The following is a 23,733-nucleotide window of genomic DNA, read 5'->3' as shown; positions in this document are numbered from 1 at the left end:
CCCTGAGGCAGGCAGGATGAAAATTCAAAGAGCTTAACGTAAATATTTAAAGGGTTTTGTTACCTGCTGATGAAACGTGACATAAGAGAAGAAACAAAAATAAATGTTTCATCTTGTTTTGGTGAAGATGTGTGAGTAAAAGTTCAGCTGGTTTGTCTTCTGTAATTTTTTTTTTTATTCTTTAAGCCGGAAGTTAGCGGTGTTTCCGGATATCGCGCTCCAAAGAGGACAAAAGTCCAGCCAAGAATACGAGAAGAACCGAAGACACACGACAGAGACCGAGTTGTGTGTAGTGTGCGACATAAACCGAGTTAGACACACAAAAACCCACAAACTGCATTTACAGACCTGCTTTAGACGGATAATATGAACTGAATTGAAACAAAAACAAATAAATAAATAAAATAATTATAATAATTAAAAATAATTAAAAGCAAAACTCTTACTGACTAAAAATTTTTGAAGTAGACCTTCATCACGTCACAAAGTAGAGTCTGACTTTCACTATTAAAGATAATCTATAATCAACATTCAATATAGAGTCATTTGTTTTGTTTTCTACTTTGAATAGGACGTCATATACAACAAAATTATGAGCTCATATTTAAATTCACTTTTATTCTGACGTTGTGGCTCAGGGGTCCTCAACCCCCGGGTCGCGGCCCGCTACCAGTCCATGGGTCATTTGGTACCGGGTCGCACAGAAAGAATAAGTAACTTACATTATTTCTGTTTTATTAATTATCTGATTCTGAACGATAAATGAAAAGTAACAGAAAAAATGACAGTTCGTCCCTTGCTTACTTCTTTTATAAATAGAAGATACCACATGGTGTCAGCAGTGCTATGCTGCTGACACAGAAGGCACGGAACGGTCCACATCAACGAGAAAGAAAGGAGTGAAATTTGGTGGAGGATAACATGTGAAGTAACGATGAGAGTGAAGATGTGCAGAGGAGGGTAGGAGTTAGCATGTCGGCTGGCACACTTACTGCTACGTTTAACATCCAGCCACCTGAGCCTTTCAGTTTCTCCAAGCAGCTCGAATGGACAAAGTGGATCCGGAGATTCAAGAGATTTCGACAAGCGAGCAACTTGTCTGCAAGCTCCAAAGAGAATCAGGTTAACACTTTAATATATTGTACGGCGGATGAAGCGGATGATGTTTTGAGAGGGTTAAAGCTCAGCGAGGATGATCAAAAAAAACACCCGAAGGTGGAAGACGGCTTCCACAATTTCTTTGTAGTAAGAAAGAACGTTGTCTGTGAACGTGCGCGATTTAACTTGCATAAACAAGAAGCTAATGAGACTGTTGATGCATTCGTCACCGCTTACATGCATTAGCAGAGCGTTGTAATTATGGACCATTGCATGATGAACTGATCAGAGACAGGATCGTGGTGGGGCTTGCAGACACAAAACTTTCCAAATGCATGCAGATGGAGAAAGATCTGGATTTGGAAGAAGCTACCGATATGGCAAGACAGTTGTGGATCAGCGGTTAGGGTGTCGGACCCGTAACCGGTGGATCGCTGGTTCGATTCCCCGTCCCGGTGTCCATGGCTGAGGTACCCTTGAGCAAGGTACCTAACCCCCACTGCTCCCCGGGCGCTGCACGCGGTCGCCCACTGCCCCGGGTTTGCTGTGTGTGTGTGCACGTCACTTGGGTGGGTTAAATGCAGAGAACAAATTTCGTTGGAGTGAGTTCCCTCCAATGACAAAATATGTCACTTTAATCTTTTTAAACAAAAAAAAAAAAAATTTTTCGGACAATCAGGTCTGCAGAAAAAATCATCGGGGCCGACCTGCCCTCCATCCAGGACTTATACCAGTCCAGGGTCAAAAAACGGGCAGGAAGCATCACTGCAGACCCCTCACACCCTGCACACAAACTGTTTGATCTGCTTCCCTCTGGTAGGCGTTACAGAGCTCTGTATGCCAAGACCACCAGACACAAAAACAGTTTCTTCCCCCAGGCTGTCTCCCTGATCTCCCCATAAACCACCTGCCATTGTGTGAACCATCACACTGTTTGCACTACCTCATTCCACTGGTTGCACTACATGTATATATATATATATATATTTTTTTTTTTCTTCTTGTAAATATTTTATTCTTCTTTTTATTATTATTATTGCTTTTTTGTATTTTGTATGGTGCACAGGACAGAGAAAAATCCGGAGTCAAATTCCTTGTATGGTCACACATACTTGGCAAATAAAGCTGATTCTGATTCTGATTCTGATTCTGAAAAGATATAAAGACAACAGAACACTTTTAGTGTTCAAGGATTCAAGGAACTTTATTGTCATACCAGCTCACATTCACATGTTTATGGTACGAAATTAGGACTCAGGTCCCGGGAGCAGTAAGTGGACTGTAAAATATAAAAATATAAAAATATAAAAACATAAAAATATAAAGTACGACTGAAGCCAGTAGTGTAATGCAGATGGATGCAAGCTATGTAGACAGTCTGGTAAAGAAAAGACAGAAAAATGAAAAGCACAGATACACTAATCAAAAAAACAAAACAAAACAGTGGAGCAAAGCCACGCCAGCGTATGCAAAACAAAGGTAAAGACACTCGTAGCTCACAGTGCTACAAATCTGGAGGGCCTTCTCACCCCAAACACGAATGTCCTGCTAATGATGCAAAGTGCCTCACCTGTGGAAAAAAACGTCCCTATCAGCGCGTCTGTAGGACAGTGGCGGTCCTAGCCTGAATGGTGTCCGGGGCGAACAGCCCGTGTGGTGCCCCCGCCCCCCACCAACCCAAAGAGAATGTCGGAATAGAGAGAGATAAGATAATTAGAGATAAAGTAAAACAAACTAAACATTAAACAACCAATTTAAAGTGCACAACCAAAAATATATAAATATTTATATAATAATATATTAATATATTAAGAAAATACACATTTCACATCACAAGCATAGAAAAGCACAACAAAGAAATAAGAATAATTGAATATAAATAACAACAATAAAAATACAAGTCAAAATACACAAATCCTTCACACACACAGAACTAAAACCTGACCCTTCTGGTGACAACATCTCCCATTAGGGAAAAGAAATCTGATGCCACCTAACTTGGCCCTCTGCGTACCAACTCGGTCCTGATGCTGTCTGTCAGAGGTGATGGCCAGTCTGCAGGGTCTGTTGAAAGAGGCTCTTCTCCAGTGGAAGATGAACTTTGTGGGGGTTCAGGCATTTCTGTAGAACAGCACATTTGATTTGGCACATTATTCAAAGCACACAGCAGTGGAACAAAACATGGTTTTAAGAAATAGCAAAACTGGATTAATCACAACTAACAGGAAAAAATGTGTACAGGCAGGTAAAATTCACAGATAAAACACACTGCTACTTCTATCTTCACACACACACAAACATACACACACACAAATGACAGCAAAGCACCATCCACCTATAGGCTCCTGCTGAGGAGAAGCAGCAGCAAACTCCTCATGGCCTTCCTGAGACATGGCAGGAGATGCCATAGAAGCCATAGCAGCCGTAGAGGTGGATGGGATCTCCTGATCCTCTGCTCCAGATGAGGCCTCTGTTGCTGGAGACTCATCCTGGGCAGGAGGCTCCAAAATATTTTAGCAGTGCTGCTGGAAGTGCATTAATGTAAACATGCATGAAAGGCACACTTAAATACATTAGCTATCACTTAATGTTATTACGCCTATTACATGCTATTAACCTACAGATTAACCACCGGGGAGAAATGCTTCACTGCCCAAATTCTATTAACGTTATACTGAGACAGAAAATATAGAGTGAAATGTGGGCAACGTCCGTCTTTTTAAGGCTAAATACAGTACGCAGCGATAACCAAATGGTCACAAAGCAATGACAGCAAAGGAGCTGATGGCTTAAGTGTAGACACAGTTATTGGTATGTATGTTAACTCAGATAATGTTCAGGTTAACTATAACCAGCACACAAAACAGCAAACAAGCTAATGACCGCTAAACAATTAACGTTAGCTCCTTTTCATAACGTAATTACAGTCGTACGCTGCAGAGGGAACATTAGCTACATACCTTTGTCTTTGGACCGCTTCTCCTCTTCTTCTTTCCTTTTCTTTCTCAAATAAGCACCTCTGGCCTTTTTATACCCATTATGATTATTACCTGAATCGGAGTCGCCTCGGGAGTCAACAGGTTACACTGATGCCAATGGCCTCTGACGTGACGGACAGCAGGGGTCAAGACTAAACCAACACATTGGTGGTGTACAGATTGTACAGATACATTTTTGTATAGTGAGGCTGTATTATTGGCCTTCGCACAACCCTAACAGTCGAAAAACAAGACTGTATGGAATTTGAAATGGGCCTACAGCAGGCAACTGGTGTTATGAATGAAATTTACTTTATTAAATATAAATTTATGGACATCCTCCTTATTCCAGTGGTGTGACCTCAGTGAGTGACCCTACCTCCACCCCCACCCCCATCTTGCAGAGTTGCAGACAGAAACAAACAGACAGAAGGGAACTACACAACCACTAAAGAAACTTTCTCCAGTCAGATAAGATCTGACAGGTTTTCTAATTTAATGCAAACTCAATCACACTGTCAGAGTTCAGTGGAGCTCCAGGACTTTTATCTTGAAACACTGAAACAGTTTCTAAATTTACTTCACTCATGCAAACTCTGGCTTTTACAGTCTCAGTTTTGATTTAAATTTACTTTAGAGCCAGAGCAGGTTATATGAATATTATTGTGTCCATGAAACCACATCAGTGTCACAAACGGACGTCGAACAAACTTCGATGCAGAGTTTGACAAGGCTGAGGTCTGAGCAAAAAGGTTTTTTAAAGAGGCAAAAACTCAAAGAAAGCACACTTGCTGTGGCACAGGATCTAAGAAAACTGTGGCAAAAAACTCCTGGCAATACATGGCAAGACAAAAGATTTCTTGGCAAGAACACACAGACAAACACTCTGACAAAGGTGACTGGGAAGGACTAAATAGACAAGACAACGAGACACAGGTGACACACATTAGGAGGGAGAAAGCAATCAGGAAAACCAAAAGCAAAGCTACATGAAAACAGGACACACAGGGGAAGTGACGCTTTCAAAATAAAACAGGACATGACAAAAACCTTGAACATAAAACATGGAAACACATGACAAGACAAGCATGAAACATGGCACATGTTTGTTTTATCTTTGGAAAGTGTGCTTGAGTTTAAAATAAATAGATAAAATCTGTTATTATTAATAACACGAGGACACCTGAGAGAAGGACAGAAACAAAGAGACAAACAGATGAAACCTGCAGAGCAAAGAGGATCTGACAAATCCTGTTCACTGCATGATGTGGTGCTGTTCTCTCAGTCCTGTCGTGTGTTCGTGATTCAACAGCAGACACTCAGTGCACTTTTTTCTCTTTGACTGATCAAACCCAACTTCTGCTTCAACACCAGCTGTTGTTCATTAAATTCAGATTTACACCCTCATGGTGTTACGCCTCCGTGCATCAGTCAAGTTACACTTTCCATCCGTGTCTGCAGTGACTGACAGGGAGCTTCGTCACAGGTGACGTTCACCTGAAGCTCAGTTTCACCAACACCAGTGGATGTGACAAAAACAAACAAACAAACAAAAACATCCTGCATAAGAAAAGCCTTGTTGTGTTCTTCTTGGATTTTTGGTGATGTACATGTGATTTTGATTGATTCATATATTATTATCATTTATTTTAATCCTTTATTCAAAGAGATCTTTTTTCTGTTCCTGCCTGCTCTTGTCTGCCAGCTAAAGTCCAACACACAAGCTGACACATCAGGCAGCAGCTGCAAAGGAAAAAGAAATATTATCACTGTTCCTTTGAATAATCTGTTTTCACTCCTGGAATTAAAACCTGCTCGTGTTTTGGTTGAGTTTTCCTTTTGCTTCATACATTAGACGTGGGGAGTCCTGCTGTGCATTGAGCCTTGTAGGATTATTAACACTCAGGTAACATTCATAACACTGCAAAAGAACAACTGATGTGTACCAAAGGAAGGTGAGCCTTTTTATGAAAGTGCAGCATTAAATCCATCCATCAAATCATATAAATCACAACTATTCATTCAGTTACGTAACAGCAAGCAAATTTTCGTCTCATTTAGTTTGTCGTGTTGTACAGTGTGATACGTGTCACATGAGGGAACTCAGTGAGGACGACCGACAATCAGGTCTTGGATTCAGGTTCTCAGAGGCCTCAGAGTCTTCATCAGGAGCTGTGAGGTCAGAAACAAACTGTGAAACTGCATCAAGTCCACTTTAACAAACAGTAAATCCAAAAAACAGTCCAGAAAAAGACTTTTAATCTACAGTGGAAAGTTTGTGTCAGATCAGCAGACACAAACCAAAGATTAATGAACTCAAAACTGAATAAACATCTCATCTTTTAGTTTGTGAAGCACCGTAAGTCATATCTGTGTTAACAGGCCTGATGCAAAACACAACCTGTCACACACAGACACACACTTTAAGGGCTTGGAGTGAGTTTGTCTCCCATAACTGGACTTGGTCAGAATCATCAGAGACAAATGACAGCCTCACAATATAAACTCAATGAGACATCGTCCTTGTTTTTCTTTAATGTCCAATAAGGTGCAGAAACAGTAGAAAAAGCTGGACAGCAACATCAGTTCTCACCACTGAAGTGATCGATCACATCACTAACAGTCCAATAAAGTTTATTGACAGGTGGCTTGAAAAGGTGCACAGGACTGCCTCTGCTGGTTGTTTAGGCCTGTAGGTGTGTGTTTGTGTGTGTGGTTTCTGAAACCAGAACAATACAACACGATAAGAAACATAACACAAACTTTCAGCTCGGTCATCATATTGAACCAAACGATGAGCAGGTTGTCTGGATTGATTTCTCGCTCTGCCACAAGGTGGAGCCACAATGTTGTCCACATTAACTTTTCTCCCTGAAGTAAAAACTGACAGCTAAACCAGGCAGCTGTGAACAGCATAAACACACACAGGATCTGTTTCAATCTGAAGGCCTGTCAACACAACAAACATTAAACTACACGCAAAGTAACACTTTGTAGGGTCTAAAAAGCTTACAGACTAAGTAAGAGTGTGACCATGCAACAAACTGAGAAACGAAATATAAAAAGTACAAGTACACCGACTGCAGTAACATCAGTACAGGCTGGACACACGTAAAGCTAAAACTGCAGACTCTCAATTGTCCTCAAGTGAGATTAATTAGCGTAACCAGGAAATAATAACCACATTCAGAGGCAATGAAATATGTGTAAAATTATATTAATTAGTGACTCATAATACTCACAGTTCAGCGGATGCACAGAAGAACCAAACAAATGTAGTAACACCAGTTTTCAGGGTTTAATTATCTTAATGACTCTAAGAGGGGAGAGTGGAACATACCACTCTCAGACAGGGAGGGGGAATTATCTAAGTGGTGTTGGCCTTTTTAACAAACAGGAAGCCTTCTGTCACCTGACAGGTTCTTTGACTTCATATCTCAGTGTTAAATATAAACACACTTGGATTAAAAATAACAAACTCAAAGTCGGTTTAGGCTCAAGTAATAACAGTTTTGATCCACAGTAACATCACTGAAGTCCTCCAATCTTCACTGAAGCCTGTCAAGACAGATCAATACATGAAGAATTAGATAACTGATCAGGTACTGATTAGAGTTCATACTGGACATAATTAACATTCATTATGTCAGTGAATTAATCTGTTTCCATCAGTGCTGGAAAATAAATGATGACATTGACTCAAACACTGTGCTGAGCAGCAGTTTTTAGAGAAATGTACGTCACCAGAGTAGTTTAATGTTAATCTCTTTCATACTGTTATAACACGAGGTTTCAGAGGGGAAAAGTGTGCTGTTTACTTCATTATGTGTAAACTACAGGTACTTCACAGATTAAAATTCTACTTTAAAGACATAACTGACCCAAAAAGTCAAAATATCCTAAATTTTCTGTATTTCTCACAAAGACGCAGAGTTTAAAGGTATAATTTGCAGGAACTTCCAGAAGACAACAACGTTAAAGACTCATACAATAATAATCCCTCTAATCACCTTAAACGCCCTCTGGAAGTGTGTGTGTCTGTGCAGAAACTCTCTGCCTGCATTTTCTTATTTTCTCAATATTTGTGCTGTGTGCAGGATGTTTCTGAGCTGCAACGATTCAGAAGAAAGATTCTGTGAGGACTGGACGACCTGGAAATGAGACTCAGCAGTAAACTAACTTTCTGCTGAGTCACTTCATGGTGTGTTTACAAACAACAACCAACAACTGCTGCATCATATGTCTTCAGATAATTAACTTGACGTTTTTATTCTTTAATACTCTGAAGGCCCCAAAGTGAGGAACCACTGGACCAAAATCTGACCGACTAAACCCTGTGATATTATGTCAAACAATGACGTACTCACTGTGATCAGGCAGGAGCTGAATTTTTATCTGATTATGAGTCTGAAGCTGAAAGCAGAAAATTAAGTTAAAGAAGTTCATTTAACATGACAGAATGAAATATATGAGAGACAGGAATGAAAATGAATGACTGAACAAAAATATTTGATTTTTCATTAAAGGGAAACTTACTTTCTGCTGGTCTGAAACCTGAAACAGATGAGAGGTCACAGTATTAAAAGTTCAATCTGAATTCATGCAAAGACACAAAAGAAAACAAAAGGCCAAAGACTTCTGCTCTGAATATAAAGTCAGGACTACAGCTTTAACATGTTATTATTTAATGTTATTCATATAAAATCTGAAAGTCATTTGTCTCGTGTTGTCTCGTCTTCCTCTGCTTATCTGAATCCAGGTGGGGGCAGCAGCCTCTGCAGGGAAGTCCAGACTGTCCTCTCCCCAGCCGCCTCCACCAGCTCGTCTGGGGGGATACCAAGGGTCCAAAAAGGACCAAAAAGGGTGGGTACTCTGAACTGTCATTTGGTGCATCAGCACAAACAACAGTTATGACCCATTCCCCGACCTGAAGACCCCAACAAACAGGCAGAGAGCTGTGAGGCTATCAGTAAGCCCACTCCTGCCCTCCACCTCTCACCCAAGGCAACTTCTGAGAAGAGAAGAGTCCAACCCCTCTCAAGGAGACTGGTTCCAGAGTCCAGGCTGTACTTAGAGGTGAGCCGGTCTCTCTCAAGGTCTCACACAAGCTCAGGCTCTGTCCCAACCAGTGAGGTGATATTCCATGTCCCAACAGCAAGCTTCACCAACCAGGTGTATCCACTGACAATAACAAAATACTGTGCATCCATACCTACAGTGTGTACTTATACTAACACATACAGAACATCTGCTGAGGACCTCTGAGCTCCTCTGAACATCAGCCAGCTCAACTAAACCAACAGTGGAGCAATGATGGCTTCACTCACCAGTTCTGTTCCTTCTCCACATGAGGAGTCCACAGATGCAGAGTGTCAGCAGCAGAAGTCCTACAACAACTCCAACAACTGCACCAGTAGGAAACTCTGAGGGAGGAACTGGAACCTCAGTCTTATTCCAGTTGGCCCTGATGTCTGCTTTGTCCAGTTTGGTGACGATCTCCTCCTTCACACCTGAGAGCTGAAACACACAGGTGTACCTGCTCCAGTCTTCAGGTGTGACTGATGAAAGATTCAGCTCAGCACTCATCTGGAAGGTTCCATCGTGGTTGGGGAGGATCTCTCCGAGCTCCACGTCCTCATGAAGCTCCTCTCCATCTTTCCTCCAGCTGAGTGTGGCTCTCTCAGGGTAGAAACCTGTAGCGTGGCAGCTGACTGGAGAGGAGGGAGTCTTCTGGAGGAAAGACACTGAGGGAAGATCTGACGAAAGAAGGATGGAGAGGAGGCAGAGAAATAAACAAGAAAGAGTGAAAAAGAAAGGAAAACAGGAAAAAAGATGAATAAATTCACTTTAAAGCCTTCATCTGCAGATACGATGACATCCTGATATTATCGTGCATCCCTATGAGATAACAGTGGCTGAATAACCCTAAAGGTCCATCAACAGTAGGAGTGGTGAAATTCATCCACCATAAATAAGCAAGTACACACAACAGTAAGACTACAAACTTACAGTCTAACATTTGCATGCTAATATTTAAAAAATACAGCCGAGGCTGATGTGAATGTGGTGCGTTTTGCAGGTATAAACACCAGTAATCTGTGTCATAAACTGAAGTATTGGATAAACAGAAATGTTGAGCTGATGATGGCACCAGATTAAATATTATGAACAATATAAATAATATAAAATTCAATCACAGTGTCAGAGTTCAGTGGAAATATTTCTATTTGCAATCACTGAAACTGTGCAAGTTTACTTCATTTATACTGTCTGTGCACTGGTTTATACAGTCTCAGTGTTTTGACAGAAGAAGCACATAATATCAGACTGATCAGAGTGACAACACAGTGACAGTTCAGTCTGAGCAGGTTATATGAACATTATTGTGTCCATTAAACCACATCAGGTCATGTGACTCTACCTGTTCTCAGCAGAGAGCTCTTGCCATAAGCCAAACACGTCTTCAACCACTGAGGGCACATCTGAGTGAGGTACATCTCATTGCTTTTTATTGCTGCTTTGTCAGCATCCCAGTTCAGTTTGATGCTGACAGCTTGTGGTTTTAGAGCGACCCACGTCAACGTCTTCAGGTCAAATGATATGAAGTCTTCTCCATCATAACCATACTGGTCAAATCCATTAATCTCTCCAGTCTCATCATCCCACTCACAGCCACTCATATCCTGCAAAACATGAACACCTGAGAGAGAGAGTATAAACATGTTAATTAACATGAATATCATGAAGTTCACAGTCAGCCATTTTATTACTCGCAGACCTTTTTATTATTGTTATTATCCATCCTCCAACTTCTGACTTATGTTTGGCTGAGATCAGTGGACACACTGCATATTTTTTTTTGAACATAGATTAACAAAAAAAGAAAAAGAAGAAGAAAAACAATGAAACAAGACTTAACACTTATTTATCTTCAAAAGGAGTGGGAAGAAGCCAAAGCTTACTCAATCTCACCCCTTCTCCCTAATTACTTCAATATATACTATAATAATTTACAGAATAGCGATATATATATATCTATATATATATATATATATACATAGATATCTATATATATCTATATATATACACACACACATATATACATCAATACCTTCATCATACAATAATGAATAATTTATAAGCATGCATACATACACAGATACACACACACATATGTATATGTATATATATATAATGTATGTAGACATACATTAACACATGCACATACATACCACAATACAGAGAAGAAATAAATAAAGAAATAAATAGATTAACTTAACAAGTACAGCCATATTTCTTGAGAACACCTAATTGTTAAAGCCCTTCTTCCAGCCTGTGGCTGTCGTCGGTTGCCTGGGTGGCATGAGTGGTATTTCCAATGTGTGGATTGGTATGGTTGTTTCATTTGTTTGTTGTGAGCATGGGTTTCATGGTGCGCAGTGTTTTTTTTTTGTGTTGTGTTGGGGTGGAGCCTTCTGTTCCGTTTCCTGGGGGACGTGATTTGGGGACGTACAGGAGGGGGATGTCTTGAGGAGCGGCGGTAGTCCAGTTTTCGTCTACCAGGACCAAAGAAGAAATGTTATGAAGAATGGTGGGCCTTTGTGTGCAACGAACCTAGCTCCTTTGGTGACAAGCTGCCAGCGAGGTGGGCTTGTGTCTCTCGGTGTTGTGGAGCTACGTGGTCGTCTTCTAGGTTGTTGATATTGACTTTGTTTTGTCTGATATGATTCATATGGATTTGTTTGTTGTTTGTTGTTGTCAGTTTTCACGGGACGAAGCTGAATAAAGTACGCCCTGTAGTTTAAAAGAAAACTCCGTTTCCTCGTGTTACTGTGGGAGCTACAGTAAAAACTCGATGTCAAGACCCAAGGCGTGTGGAGAAGCAAGCGGCAAGTCATTGCCATCGCATCGCATTCCTCAGCGCTTCTTCTGAGATGAGACGCACGAGAGCTACTTTGCAGTCCACAGTACGGTGCAGGTGCCATTGTTTTGCTAGCGTAGGCTCAACATTTTGAACGGACATTTCAGAGACTTCGGTTTGAGCTCTATAGGAACTCATTTGAATGGTGTTTGCCTACAACAAGAGACTCTTGGTTTGGATTTCAATTTAAATGTGACCGTGTTCATATCTAGGTCAATCTGTGTTTTCTTTGTTGGCTAATAACTCTTGGTTTGATGATGGTCCATTTAGGCTTAGGCAAGTTCAATACCATAATGGCAGGTTGTAGCCATTATGCATGATCATATGCATGTGTGTGACTAACATAACAGTTATTTCAAATGCTCTTTTAAATAGAGAATGTTTATAGTTGAATAAGCTTAATGTAAAGTTTACTCTTATTTAGTTTAAACTATAATTACTAAAACCTGACTAGGTAAGCTGAATTTATGATAATATTTTTTTTGTTTTAGTTCCAATCTTTTGACAACCTAACTTTAAGTTAACAAGGTGTTACTTTTGATAAATATTGCAGTCCTGTTGCATTTAAGCAGAAAGTGAGACATAAAACGGGAATAACTTACTTCCTTTCCCTAACTTAAAGGTAATTTGAATTCATTAAGAGAGAGACGGTCCATTAAAATGTCGGAGGCAGGTAGTCTAGTTGAGAATGACAGAGAAAGTGTAAAACAGACCGTACAGACACCCACCAAAGAAGATGCTGGCAAGGAACAAGATGAAATATTAGACGAGTCAGAGCATTCATGTGTGATTAAAATTGCGGCATCCAGTCTCAACTGCTCACAAGAAGTACCGCAAGGCCGAAGAGTCCGTAAGTTGACAGAGAAGGGCCAAGAACTGCAGGAAGAGCAAATAAAAAGACTGGAACGCAGGTTCAATTCGAACTATGAAAAGTGGAAGGCACTCGTTAAAGATGCCAAACAATCTTCTAAGACCTGTAATTCGAAAGCTATGCTACAGGAACATGCAGCTAAGATAAGAAAAGCCTCAACTGAGTTGGAGCAGATTTATGAAGACATACGTCGTGTTCAAACACCACACCAAGACATGCGTCGTAGAATAGACACTTGTGAAGAAGTAACCAAGGAAATCGTTGAAGCTGCAAATGGCTGTCTAGCTAGCAATGAGCAAGAAGATTTCAAAAGTGCAAGGTCTCTAAAGCTAAGGCCTGATACACAGAGCATCATCTCTAGTCACTCAAGATCTGTGCATCGCTCCCTCGTTAGTTCAGCAATTAGCTCAAGATCCTCAAGCCTGTCATCACTGAAGAGACAAGATGCAGCAGCCGAAGCTGCTGCTAATGAAGCTACGCTAGAAGTCCTTCACGAGCAAGAGCAGCATTTTAAAGAATTGCAAAGACTTGAAGCTGAAGATAAGAGACTTCAAGCAGAACAAGAGGCTGCTGCTGCTCAGTTACGTGTGAAACAAGAAGTTGAAAATGAGAAGAGAAGGCAGATGTTAGAAGCCAAGCGCAGAGAGATAGAACGATTGGAGACAGTCAAGAAACTAAAGGCTGCCAAGGCACGGCAGGAAGTGTATGCACAGAGTATATGCTCAGACGAAGAGATAAGAGAGCTTCTGCACGGCTGTGGTTCTGTGAGAGCAAAGAAAGAAGCTACAACCCAGAATGCTACAACCCAGCATCATTCAGACACTCCACAAGCTGTAACCCACTCCACAAACTGCAATGTCAAGCAAGAAGACGAGACCACTGCTCTAATAAGAGCGCTTGCAGAATCAGTAGCGGCAAATCGACTCCCTGTACCTGAGCCAGTAGTATTCCTTGGTGATCCTCTTCGGTATAATGACTGGAAAATCTCATTTCAAACTCTCATTGATAGGAAGAACATACCAGGTGAAGAGAAGATCTACTATTTGCGAAAGTACATTGGTGGGCCTGCTAAGAAAGCAGTTGAGAGCTTCTTTATGCTAGGTACAGAGGCAGCTTACCTTTCTGCATGGACCATCTTAGAAGAAAGATACGGAAATCCATTCCTTATTGCCAAGGCTTTCAGAGACCGGCTAGCTACATGGCCTAAACTAAATCCCAAGAATAGCCTGGAGCTACAAGAATTTGTGGACTTTCTGCGAAGCTGTGAAGCAGCCATGTCACAGATCAAAGGGCTTGATGTGCTCAATGACTGCAATGAAAATCAGAAGTTGCTCACCAAACTTCCAGACTGGTTGACCTCAAGATGGAATAGAAAGGTAATGCAAGTGGAGGAAGAAAGCCAAACATTCCCAACTTTCAGCCAATTTGTAGCATTTCTAACACGTGAAGCCAAGATTGCATGCAACCCTGTGACTTCTTTACATGCTCTAAAACCAAGTGACGGTGAGAGGACCAGAGTCCAGAGAAACAGAAGCCCTGGGAGAAAGGCATTAGCCACCAATTCGGATGAGAAAGCTGTCCCAGCCAGCTGTATCCTCTGTGAAAAGGCCAACCACAGTTTAGACAATTGTCGTAAATTCATGGAAAGAGAGGTTTCTGAACGACATAAGTTTATACAAGAAAATAGATTGTGCTTTGGTTGCTTGAAACCAGGGCATCGCTCAAAGGAATGTGAAAAGAGAAAGACCTGTGAAAAATGTAACAAAAGGCACCCCACGTGTCTTCATGAAAATCGTAGCAGTGATGCACGGCCCTCGTCAAGAGGTGGCACCGTAATGGTAGAGAGAGAAGACAGCAACCAGGATAAAGCAGACAGTGCATCAAGCAGAGCAACGTCAAACAGAATTATGCAAAGTGTCAGGGGCACTCATACCTCCACAGTGATACCAGTGTGGGTGTCAACAGCTCATGAACCAGATCACGAGGTTCTTGTATATGCACTTCTCGACACACAAAGTGATACGACATTCATTCTTAAAGAAACTGCTGAAGCCCTTCATGCTAAGAGTGAGGCAGTCCAGCTAAAGCTGTCAACAATGGCTTCAAAGGACACTAGAATATCATGTCAAAAACTAACGGGTCTACAAGTGAGGGGGTTCCACTCAAACAAAACAATTCCCCTACCAGCAACATACTCCAGAGACTTCATCCCAGGAAACCGAGATCATATCCCTACACCGAAAACTGCAAAAGCTTGGCCTCACCTTGAACACCTATCGGATGAAATTGCTCCCCTGCAAAGTTGTGATATTGGCCTGCTTATTGGATATAATTGTCCACAGGCTCTTGTTCCAAGACAGGTAGTGTCAGGAAGAGAACACCAACCCTTTGCAATAAAGACCGATTTAGGTTGGAGTGTGATTGGCTATGGTGACCCTCATGTCGACTGTGGAGATTTGATTGGAGCTAGTCATCATGTCATTGTGAAGCAGGTGACGCCATGCCAACCCTTGTCGGATCTCGCATGCGAAGTTCATTTTGCCCACAGAACGCAAATCAAAGAAGTTGTGTCACCTTCAGAGATCATGAACATTCTTGAATCTGACTTTATTGAGAGAACCACAGAGGATGGGCAAATATCTCAAGAAGATCTCAGATTTCTGGCCAAGATGACGGATGGCATCAGATTAAAGACTGATGGGCATTATGAAATGCCACTACCATTCAAGCTAGAAAGACCTAACTTACCTGACAATAAGTCCTGTGCCATGCATCGTCTGAGGTGTCTGGAAAGAAAACTGAAAAGGAATCAGCAGTACTACAAGGATTACACAACTTTCATGAATGAGACAATTGAGAGTGGCGATGCAGAAAAGATCATGGAGCAAGACCTGTGCAAAACCCCAGTTTGGTACATCCCACACCATGGGGTGTACCATCCACAGAAGCCGGGTAAGATACGTGTTGTTTTTGATTGTGCTGCAAAGTTTCAACAGACTTCTCTGAACGACCATCTTTTGACTGGTCCTGACTTGACCAATACATTAGTGGGAGTACTGTGCCGTTTCCGCAAAGGACCGGTGGCACTTATGTGTGACATTGAACGCATGTTCCACCAGTTTCATGTAAAGAAAGAAGACCAAGACTATTTGAGATTTCTCTGGTGGGATGGTGGCAACCTGGAGGCACAGCCTTCCATCTACCGCATGAAAGTTCATCTGTTTGGCGCAGCATCCTCACCAGGCTGTGCCAACTTTGGACTTAAGCACATTGCTGCCAGGGGACGCAGTTTGGTCAGTGATGATACTGTCAAGTTCATTCAGAGGAACTTTTATGTCGACGACGGTTTAACGAGCACAGAAACAAAGGACCAGGCAATCCAATTAGTCAAGGAAGCAAGAGACCTCTGCAATATGGGAAAACTCCATCTCCACAAGTTTGTCTCAAACTGCAAGGACGTACTGGACACAATCCCTGAAAAGGAACGTGCAGAAGGCACCAAAGACCTGAATCTTGCATTTGGAGGGCCTCAAGTAGAGCGAGACCTTGGGGTTCAGTGGTGCGTGGCTTCTGATCAATTCCAATTCAAGGTTGCTGTGAAAGACAATCCGCTTACCAGAAGAGGGGTCTTGTCCACAGTTGCCTCACTGTATGACCCACTTGGCTTTGTGGCCCCGTACATCTTGATAGGAAAACAGATCCTGCAGCAAATGTGTCGAGGCAAGCTTGATTGGGATGACGCCTTACCCGAAGACCTCAAGCCGTTGTGGGAATCCTGGCTAATGGACTTAAAACATTTGGCAGACATATCGATCTCAAGGTGCTATACTCCCAAAGGTTTCACTGTCAAGCATTATGAGCTCCATCATTTCTCGGACGCCAGTACATCAGGCTATGGAGTGTGCTCATATCTTAGAGCAGTGAGCACAACAGGAAAGGTTCACTGCTCTTTGGTCATGGCGAAGGCAAGAGTTGCACCTACCAAGGTCACTACTATACCAAGACTGGAGTTTTCAGCAGCAGTCACAGCTGTTCGCATCAGTGACTTGCTGAAAAAGGAACTTGAAATTGACTCCCTACATGAATTTTTTTGGACTGATTCTAAGGTAGTCATAGGATATATCAACAATGACGCCAGAAGGTTTCATGTCTTTGTGGCTAACCGGGTGCAGCGCATCAAACAAAGCACAGAACCTGATCAATGGCGATATGTGGCTTCTGAAGACAACCCTGCGGACTATGCATCTAGGGGTCTCGCAGCACAGCAACTTAAGGTCTCCAACTGGTTCACAGGCCCAGCATTTTTGTGGCAGAAAGAGCTGCCTGCTGAAGATGCCATGGTGGGAGAAATTTCAAGTGCTGATCCTGAAGTCAAAGAGGCTTATGTTCATGACATTCAAGTCCACGAAGATGTTCCACTTCTGGATCGTATGCACAAGTTCTCAGACTGGTCAAGACTAGTCAGGGCTGTAGCTAGACTGACACGCAGAGTAAAGCAAGCCAAGGGACTACAGCGAAAGTCAAGTGAATCCACAACTTTGGAGGAAAGAAGAGAAGCAGAATCAATGCTTATAAGGATGGTACAAAAAGATAGCTTTGCTCAAGAAATGCAGCACTTGAGACATGGCAACGGTGAGCGCACTGAAGTAATGAACAAGCTGCAGAAACTGAGTCCATTTCTGGACAAGGAAGGTGTCCTCAGAGTAGGTGGGCGCTTGACTCATGCAGCCCTCCATCCACATGTGAAGCATCCCGCGATCCTTCCTCGAGACAGCTACTTGTCATCACTCTTTATAAAACATTATCACGAGAGAGTGTACCATCAAGGACGTGCTTTGACTATGAACGAGCTCCGTGCTAATGGGATATGGATCCTTGGGTGCAGCAAGTCTGTGTCATCATACATCTACAAGTGCACCAGATGCAGGAAATTAAGAAGGTCCCCAGAACAACAAAAAATGGCAGATCTTCCTGTTGAGCGCACAGAAGAGGCCCCTCCCTTCACCTATTGTGGGATGGATTGTTTCGGGCCATTTTATGTCAGGGAAGGAAGAAAAGAGCTCAAGCGCTATGGACTTCTACTTACCTGTATGGCTTCTAGAGCAGTGCACATTGAAATGCTCGATGATCTGTCTACTGACTCCTTCATTAATGCACTTCGTGCTGCCATTTCTATTCGCGGGCCAATTCGTCAGTTAAGATGTGATCAGGGTACAAACTTTGTTGGTGCCAGGAGAGAGTTTGCTGAGGCATTAACTGAAATGAAAGAAGAGAAGTTCAAAGCAGAAGGATGCGAGTTTATCATGAATACACCAGCTTCAAGTCATATGGGCGGAGTTTGGGAAAGGCAAATCCGCACCATCAGAAGTGTCTTAACATCAATCCTGGAGCAGTCATCCAAACAACTTGACTGTTCTTCTCTTAGGACATTTTTGTATGAAGTCATGGCTGTGATCAACAGTAGGCCTTTAACCACTGATTACCTCTGTGATGCTTCTTGCCCCGAGCCCCTGACACCTAATCACATTTTGACCATGAAGTCTACAGTAATCGCTCCACCTCCTGGACGATTTGTTAGAGAGGATCTTTATCTTCGTAAAAGATGGCGTCGGGTTCAGTTCCTGGCCAACAGTTTCTGGTTGCGATGGAAGAGAGAATATCTCTTGAATCTTCAGCATCGACAGAAGTGGACCAAGGAACAAAGAAACGCAAAGGTTAACGACATTGTTCTTCTGCTGGATGACATGACCCCACGGAGTCAATGGAAGTTGGCCAAAGTCACTGAAGTGCTACCAGGAAAGGATGAAAGAGTGAGAAAGGTAAAGCTCTTGGTCAGTGATCCTACTCTTGATTCCAAGGGTAGACGTACTTCCAAACATACTTACCTTGAACGCCCTGTCCAGAAGACTGTTACACTACTGGAAGCAGATTAAAGGCCTGAGTTTACACTTTCATCCTGTCATTATAAGTTTATAAGCTGTAGTTGAATCTTAAAGTTAGTAAATAAAGGGTTATAAATAAGTTCATCACAAGTTCATATAGCTTCACATTAGGAATAAAGAAATTAAAATAAAATCACAGAAGATTTTGGTGGGAGTGTGGCTGTCGTCGGTTGCCTGGGTGGCATGAGTGGTATTTCCAATGTGTGGATTGGTATGGTTTTTTCATTTGTTTGTTGTGAGCATGGGTTTCATGGTGCGCAGTGGTTTTTTTTGTGTTGTGTTGGGGTGGAGCCTTCTGTTCCGTTTCCTGGGGGACGTGATTTGGGGACGTACAGGAGGGGGATGTCTTGAGGAGCGGCGGTAGTCCAGTTTTCGTCTACCAGGACCAAAGAAGAAATGTTATGAAGAATGGTGGGCCTTTGTGTGCAACGAACCTAGCTCCTTTGGTGACAAGCTGCCAGCGAGGTGGGCTTGTGTCTCTCGGTGTTGTGGAGCTACGTGGTCGTCTTCTAGGTTGTTGATATTGACTTTGTTTTGTCTGATATGATTCATATGGATTTGTTTGTTGTTTGTTGTTGTCAGTTTTCACGGGACGAAGCTGAATAAAGTACGCCCTGTAGTTTAAAAGAAAACTCCGTTTCCTCGTGTTACTGTGGGAGCTACACAGCCTATACCCTGTGAGAACCACGTTTGTACCTCTTCTTAAACTGGGTCATGCTTGGACATTGCTTTAACTCCACACCCAATCTGTTCCACAACCTCATCCATTATTACCCCAAGAAATTTGTTATTATGTACTTTTTCGATAGTCACCCCATCTACTTGTATTTGTACTTGTGTATTTTTGTTGCAGTTACTGAATAACATGAATTTTGGTTTTACCTCGGTTTAATGATAATTTGTTCCTGTCAAACCACCTTTTCAGTTTGCACATTTCAATAGTGACCCTCCCCAGATGTTCTTGTAAATCCCCCCCAGAACAAAAAATACTAGTATCATCTGCAAATAATACAAGTTTTAAAACATTTGACACTTTACATATGTCATTTATGTAAAGTATAAACAGCTTCGGACCTAATACTGACCCCTGGGGGACACCACAAACAATGTCCAAGCATGACGAGGAATATTCCCCCAACTTCACAAACTGTTTTCTGTTGCTTAAATAACTTTTCACCCACTGCAAAACTAAACCCCTGATCCCATACTGTTCAAGTTTATCGATTAATATTTTATGATTGATTGTATCAAATGCTTTTGTGAGGTCTATGAATATTCCTACTGAATGCAGTTTTTGATCCAAAGCGTTAGTGATCTCCTCAATTGATTCTATCAGTGCCAGTGATGTTGAACTATTGGCTCTAAATCCATATTGACTATCAGAAAGTAATTTATGTTTTTTTATGAATTTGTCTAATCTGTTATTGAATAATTTTTCTACAATTTTGGAAAACTGTGGGAGTAGGGAAACAGGCCTGTAATTTGTGAAGTCATGTCTATCCCCAGTTTTATACAGAGGCACAACTTTTCTATTCTAACACTAACTCTTCTATTTTCTTTGCTATTTTCATTTTGTTCGGAAATTTACCAGTTTGGAATGATAAATTACAGGTGTATGTTAATGGTTTTGAAATCCCCTCAATGACCCTTTTAACAACTTTCATGTCGATTTCATTTGAATCAGTAGATACTTTGTTTTTACATTTATTTACAATATCTACTATTTCTTTTTCTTCTACTGCTGTGAGGAACATTGAACTGGGATTTCTCATTATGAGGTTATCATCCCAATCAGGAATTTTTCCCGCCAAGTTTGGTCCAACATTTACAAAAAAAATTGTTAAAGCTGTTGACCACATGATACATATTGTCATTTTTAATATTGTTCTAATAAAATACTGTGAGTAACTCTGTTGTTTAGCGTCTTTTTTTATTAATACTATTTAATGTCCCATATTTACTATTGTTTTTGTTATTGTATAATATTTTACTATAGTATACCTTCCTACATTCCCTGATAATATTAGTTAACTTATTTTTATATTTTTTTATACTTATTTTCTGCCTCTTTAGTCCTTTGTTTTATAAATTCTCTGTATAGTGCATTTTTCTTTTTACAGGCATTTCGGAATCCTTTTGTGAGCCATGGTTGGTCTTTACATTTTTGTTTCTCATAGCGTTGTTTCGATTGGACAATGTTGATCATATAATGATGTAAATATACTTAAAAAGGTTTTGTATGCACTATCGATGTCACTTTCATCGTATACCTTTCCCAATTTTGTGCCAGTAATTCATTCTTTAATGTGTTCATAGTTTCCTCTGTCCTTACCCGTCTGTATTTCACTTTTTTCTCCGGCTGTTTTTTCTGGTGATTACTGTCATAAACTGTGAAAACTGGTAGGTGATCACTGATGCCATTAATTAATAGTCCGCTCACTGTATTATTCTCAATATCATTGGTGAATATGTTGTCGATTAAAGTAGCACAATGTGACGTAATTCTACTAGGTTTAGTGATTTTGGGGTATAAACCCATACTGTACATCATATAAATCCATCAATAATTTTATGGTTATTTGGATTGAGCAGGTCAATATTTAAGTCACCACAAATAAAAACAACTTTTTGATTCGTTTTTGAAAACATTTCCCCAGTCCAGTCCTTAAATGCCCCTTATTGTAAAGTGGAAAACATGGATCCCTTAAGCAGCACTTCATAAATGCATAAGGCTTCAGAACAGCATTACTGAACCATAATTAACCCTTTAACAATGGTGTGCTTTCTGCACAGCTGGACACAAAGGAGACTGAATGTAAGTTGAATGTTATTCCTTTTCTTTTGTTTCTCTCGCTATGAGGCTACAATGCTAACCACTGCACCACTGTGCCGCCCTGTTTGACTGCATACAGTTTAGTTTAGAATTTGATGATATATACTTTACCTCCACTTTGGTTGAAGCGCTGCGTCAACGTATGAATCGTGGCTTTAAAGAAGTTGGGCTGAGTTATCAAACACGCTTGGTTGTATAACTCAAATAGCTGAGGATCATTTTGGAATAACTTTTTCATCCAGTCCTGTTTGACTTCTGTTGTCTTTTTGTCGGAGTCACAGGAAAGAATCACAACATCATCAACAAAACCGACGCCAACAAACTCCGGGATGTTTGGGAGTCCAGAAGACGCAGTCATGAAAAACTTCAGGGAGTGTTTGACTGCAGGACGAACAAGTTTATACATTCAGTATGAATATAAAATGAATATAACACATACAAATAAAATATACAGACATAAACATGACGTATTCAATAGGATTCAGTGAAAGTAAAGTGCGTCCCTGAGGCAGGCAGGATGAAAATTCAAAGAGCTTAACGTAAATATTTAAAGGGTTTTGTTACCTGCTGATGAAACGTGACATAAGAGAAGAAACAAAAATAAATGTTTCATCTTGTCTCGATGAAAACGTGTGGGTAAAGGACCGAGTAGGTCGAGAGGACTGAAGGTGGGAGCCGCAGTAACTACTGACAGAGTTTCCAACCTTCAACTTTAAGATCAGTGTTTTGTCACGTTTTATAAACAATCTTCTTCTTCATTTCTACATTTATCATTTCTATTTGTCTTCTCTGCAAGTCCTGTGATTAATCATCAAAGACAATCAAACGCACCTTCAGTTCGTGTGTGCAGAGCGGACTGAGTTATATGAGGAAACGACGCGTTTTGTCTTTTAACATCAAACTTAAAATAAAGTGAACTGACCTGCCACCGCCACATGTAGACCTGTTCCCAGGAGGACCACGAAGACCAGGGTCTTCATTTTCACACTACGATGAACTTACACTTTATTTTTAATCCAGTCAAGGACTCACTTTGTTTCTTTGTCGAACAAGACAGGTGAAGTGAGGACTTCAGGTGCGCGTCGATGTGAGCCAATGAGAATTCAGCTCGAGTCCAACGTCACTTATACATCGGTAAAACAGACCCATTGCGGTTATTAATCGGAAACGAAAGCAGAATCAGCTCGTCTCCAGATGGTTGATGGTCTGCATTTCTCACTAGATTTGTATTGTGTTGACCAATTAAGCCACAGGTGTGTCGTACATTTATCACAATTCTCATTATGAGCTAATATGAACAAAAATAGCAGAAACACCCCATATTGTACCAACCTGTTGAATAAAAATGCAACAAACGTTTACACTAAACAACACAAAAGACAGAAATGTTGCTTTGACTTCAGACAAACACACAGGAAACTGTGTGGAAACCAAATGGTCAGCAGTTTCCACAGTTTCCCAACATGTCATCAAAGTATTTACAAACCTTCAAAATAAATCTGAGACTGATAATGTGAACAAGTCATCCTGAATGTGCTGAGCATGAGACATGTGGAGGGAGATTTCTTCACACACATTTCTGTTTACAGCCATCATCTTCATCAGCAGCACACTCTTCCCTCCTTGTACAACTTCAGTCCTGCAAGAAATGATGATGCTGTGAATAACTTGAATAAAATAGGATCCATTTGGACAAATATTCAATAGAAAACAGCACAATGACAACATACTTCATGCTTCATCTCATCAGCTTCATAGATGTTTATTCTGAATCTGATGTGTGTAACATGTCAGCCTCCTTTAATGTCACACTGTTTGATAGTTTAGCAAAGTGAATTTTGATTTTCTTTGTGCATAAGAGATGAAGACTGAGATAATACATGTACTCCTATGATCTTAGAAGGCTTTACAACACACACATTTCCCTGTCTTACCTTGAGCTGCTGTGGTCTTCATGCTGATCCAACATGTTGTGATTCAGAGGTGTTGACCATAACAGTCAGACTTAACAAATGAAACACTGACAGGGTTAACACACACACATGATAATATTGGATAAACAATCTGACGTCAGGCCTTGTGGATCTTTT

At 41.1% G+C, this 23,733-nt stretch overlaps 1 protein-coding gene across 13 annotated transcripts in view; it reads right to left on the bottom strand.

The window, feature by feature from the left end:
• LOC124074659 (major histocompatibility complex class I-related gene protein-like) overlaps positions 1-22,795 on the bottom strand; it is a 38,261-nt gene extending 15,466 nt beyond the window's left edge. For 2 of the 13 annotated variants that reach the window (XM_046417806.1, XM_046417810.1), the window contains exon 1: positions 22,566-22,752. In XM_046417806.1, coding sequence (XP_046273762.1) covers positions 22,566-22,623 — 58 coding nt within the window. In that variant the 5' untranslated portion in view covers positions 22,624-22,752. The other 11 variants (XM_046417808.1, XM_046417809.1, XM_046417811.1 and 8 more) reach the window with 10 other exon arrangements.
• Positions 22,796-23,733: the final 938 nt, after the last annotated feature.

This window comes from Scatophagus argus, chromosome 17 (genome assembly GCF_020382885.2).
Source record: "Scatophagus argus isolate fScaArg1 chromosome 17, fScaArg1.pri, whole genome shotgun sequence".
NCBI lineage: Eukaryota > Metazoa > Chordata > Actinopteri > Scatophagidae > Scatophagus > Scatophagus argus.
This window is presented reverse-complemented; position numbering and strand designations above follow the sequence as displayed.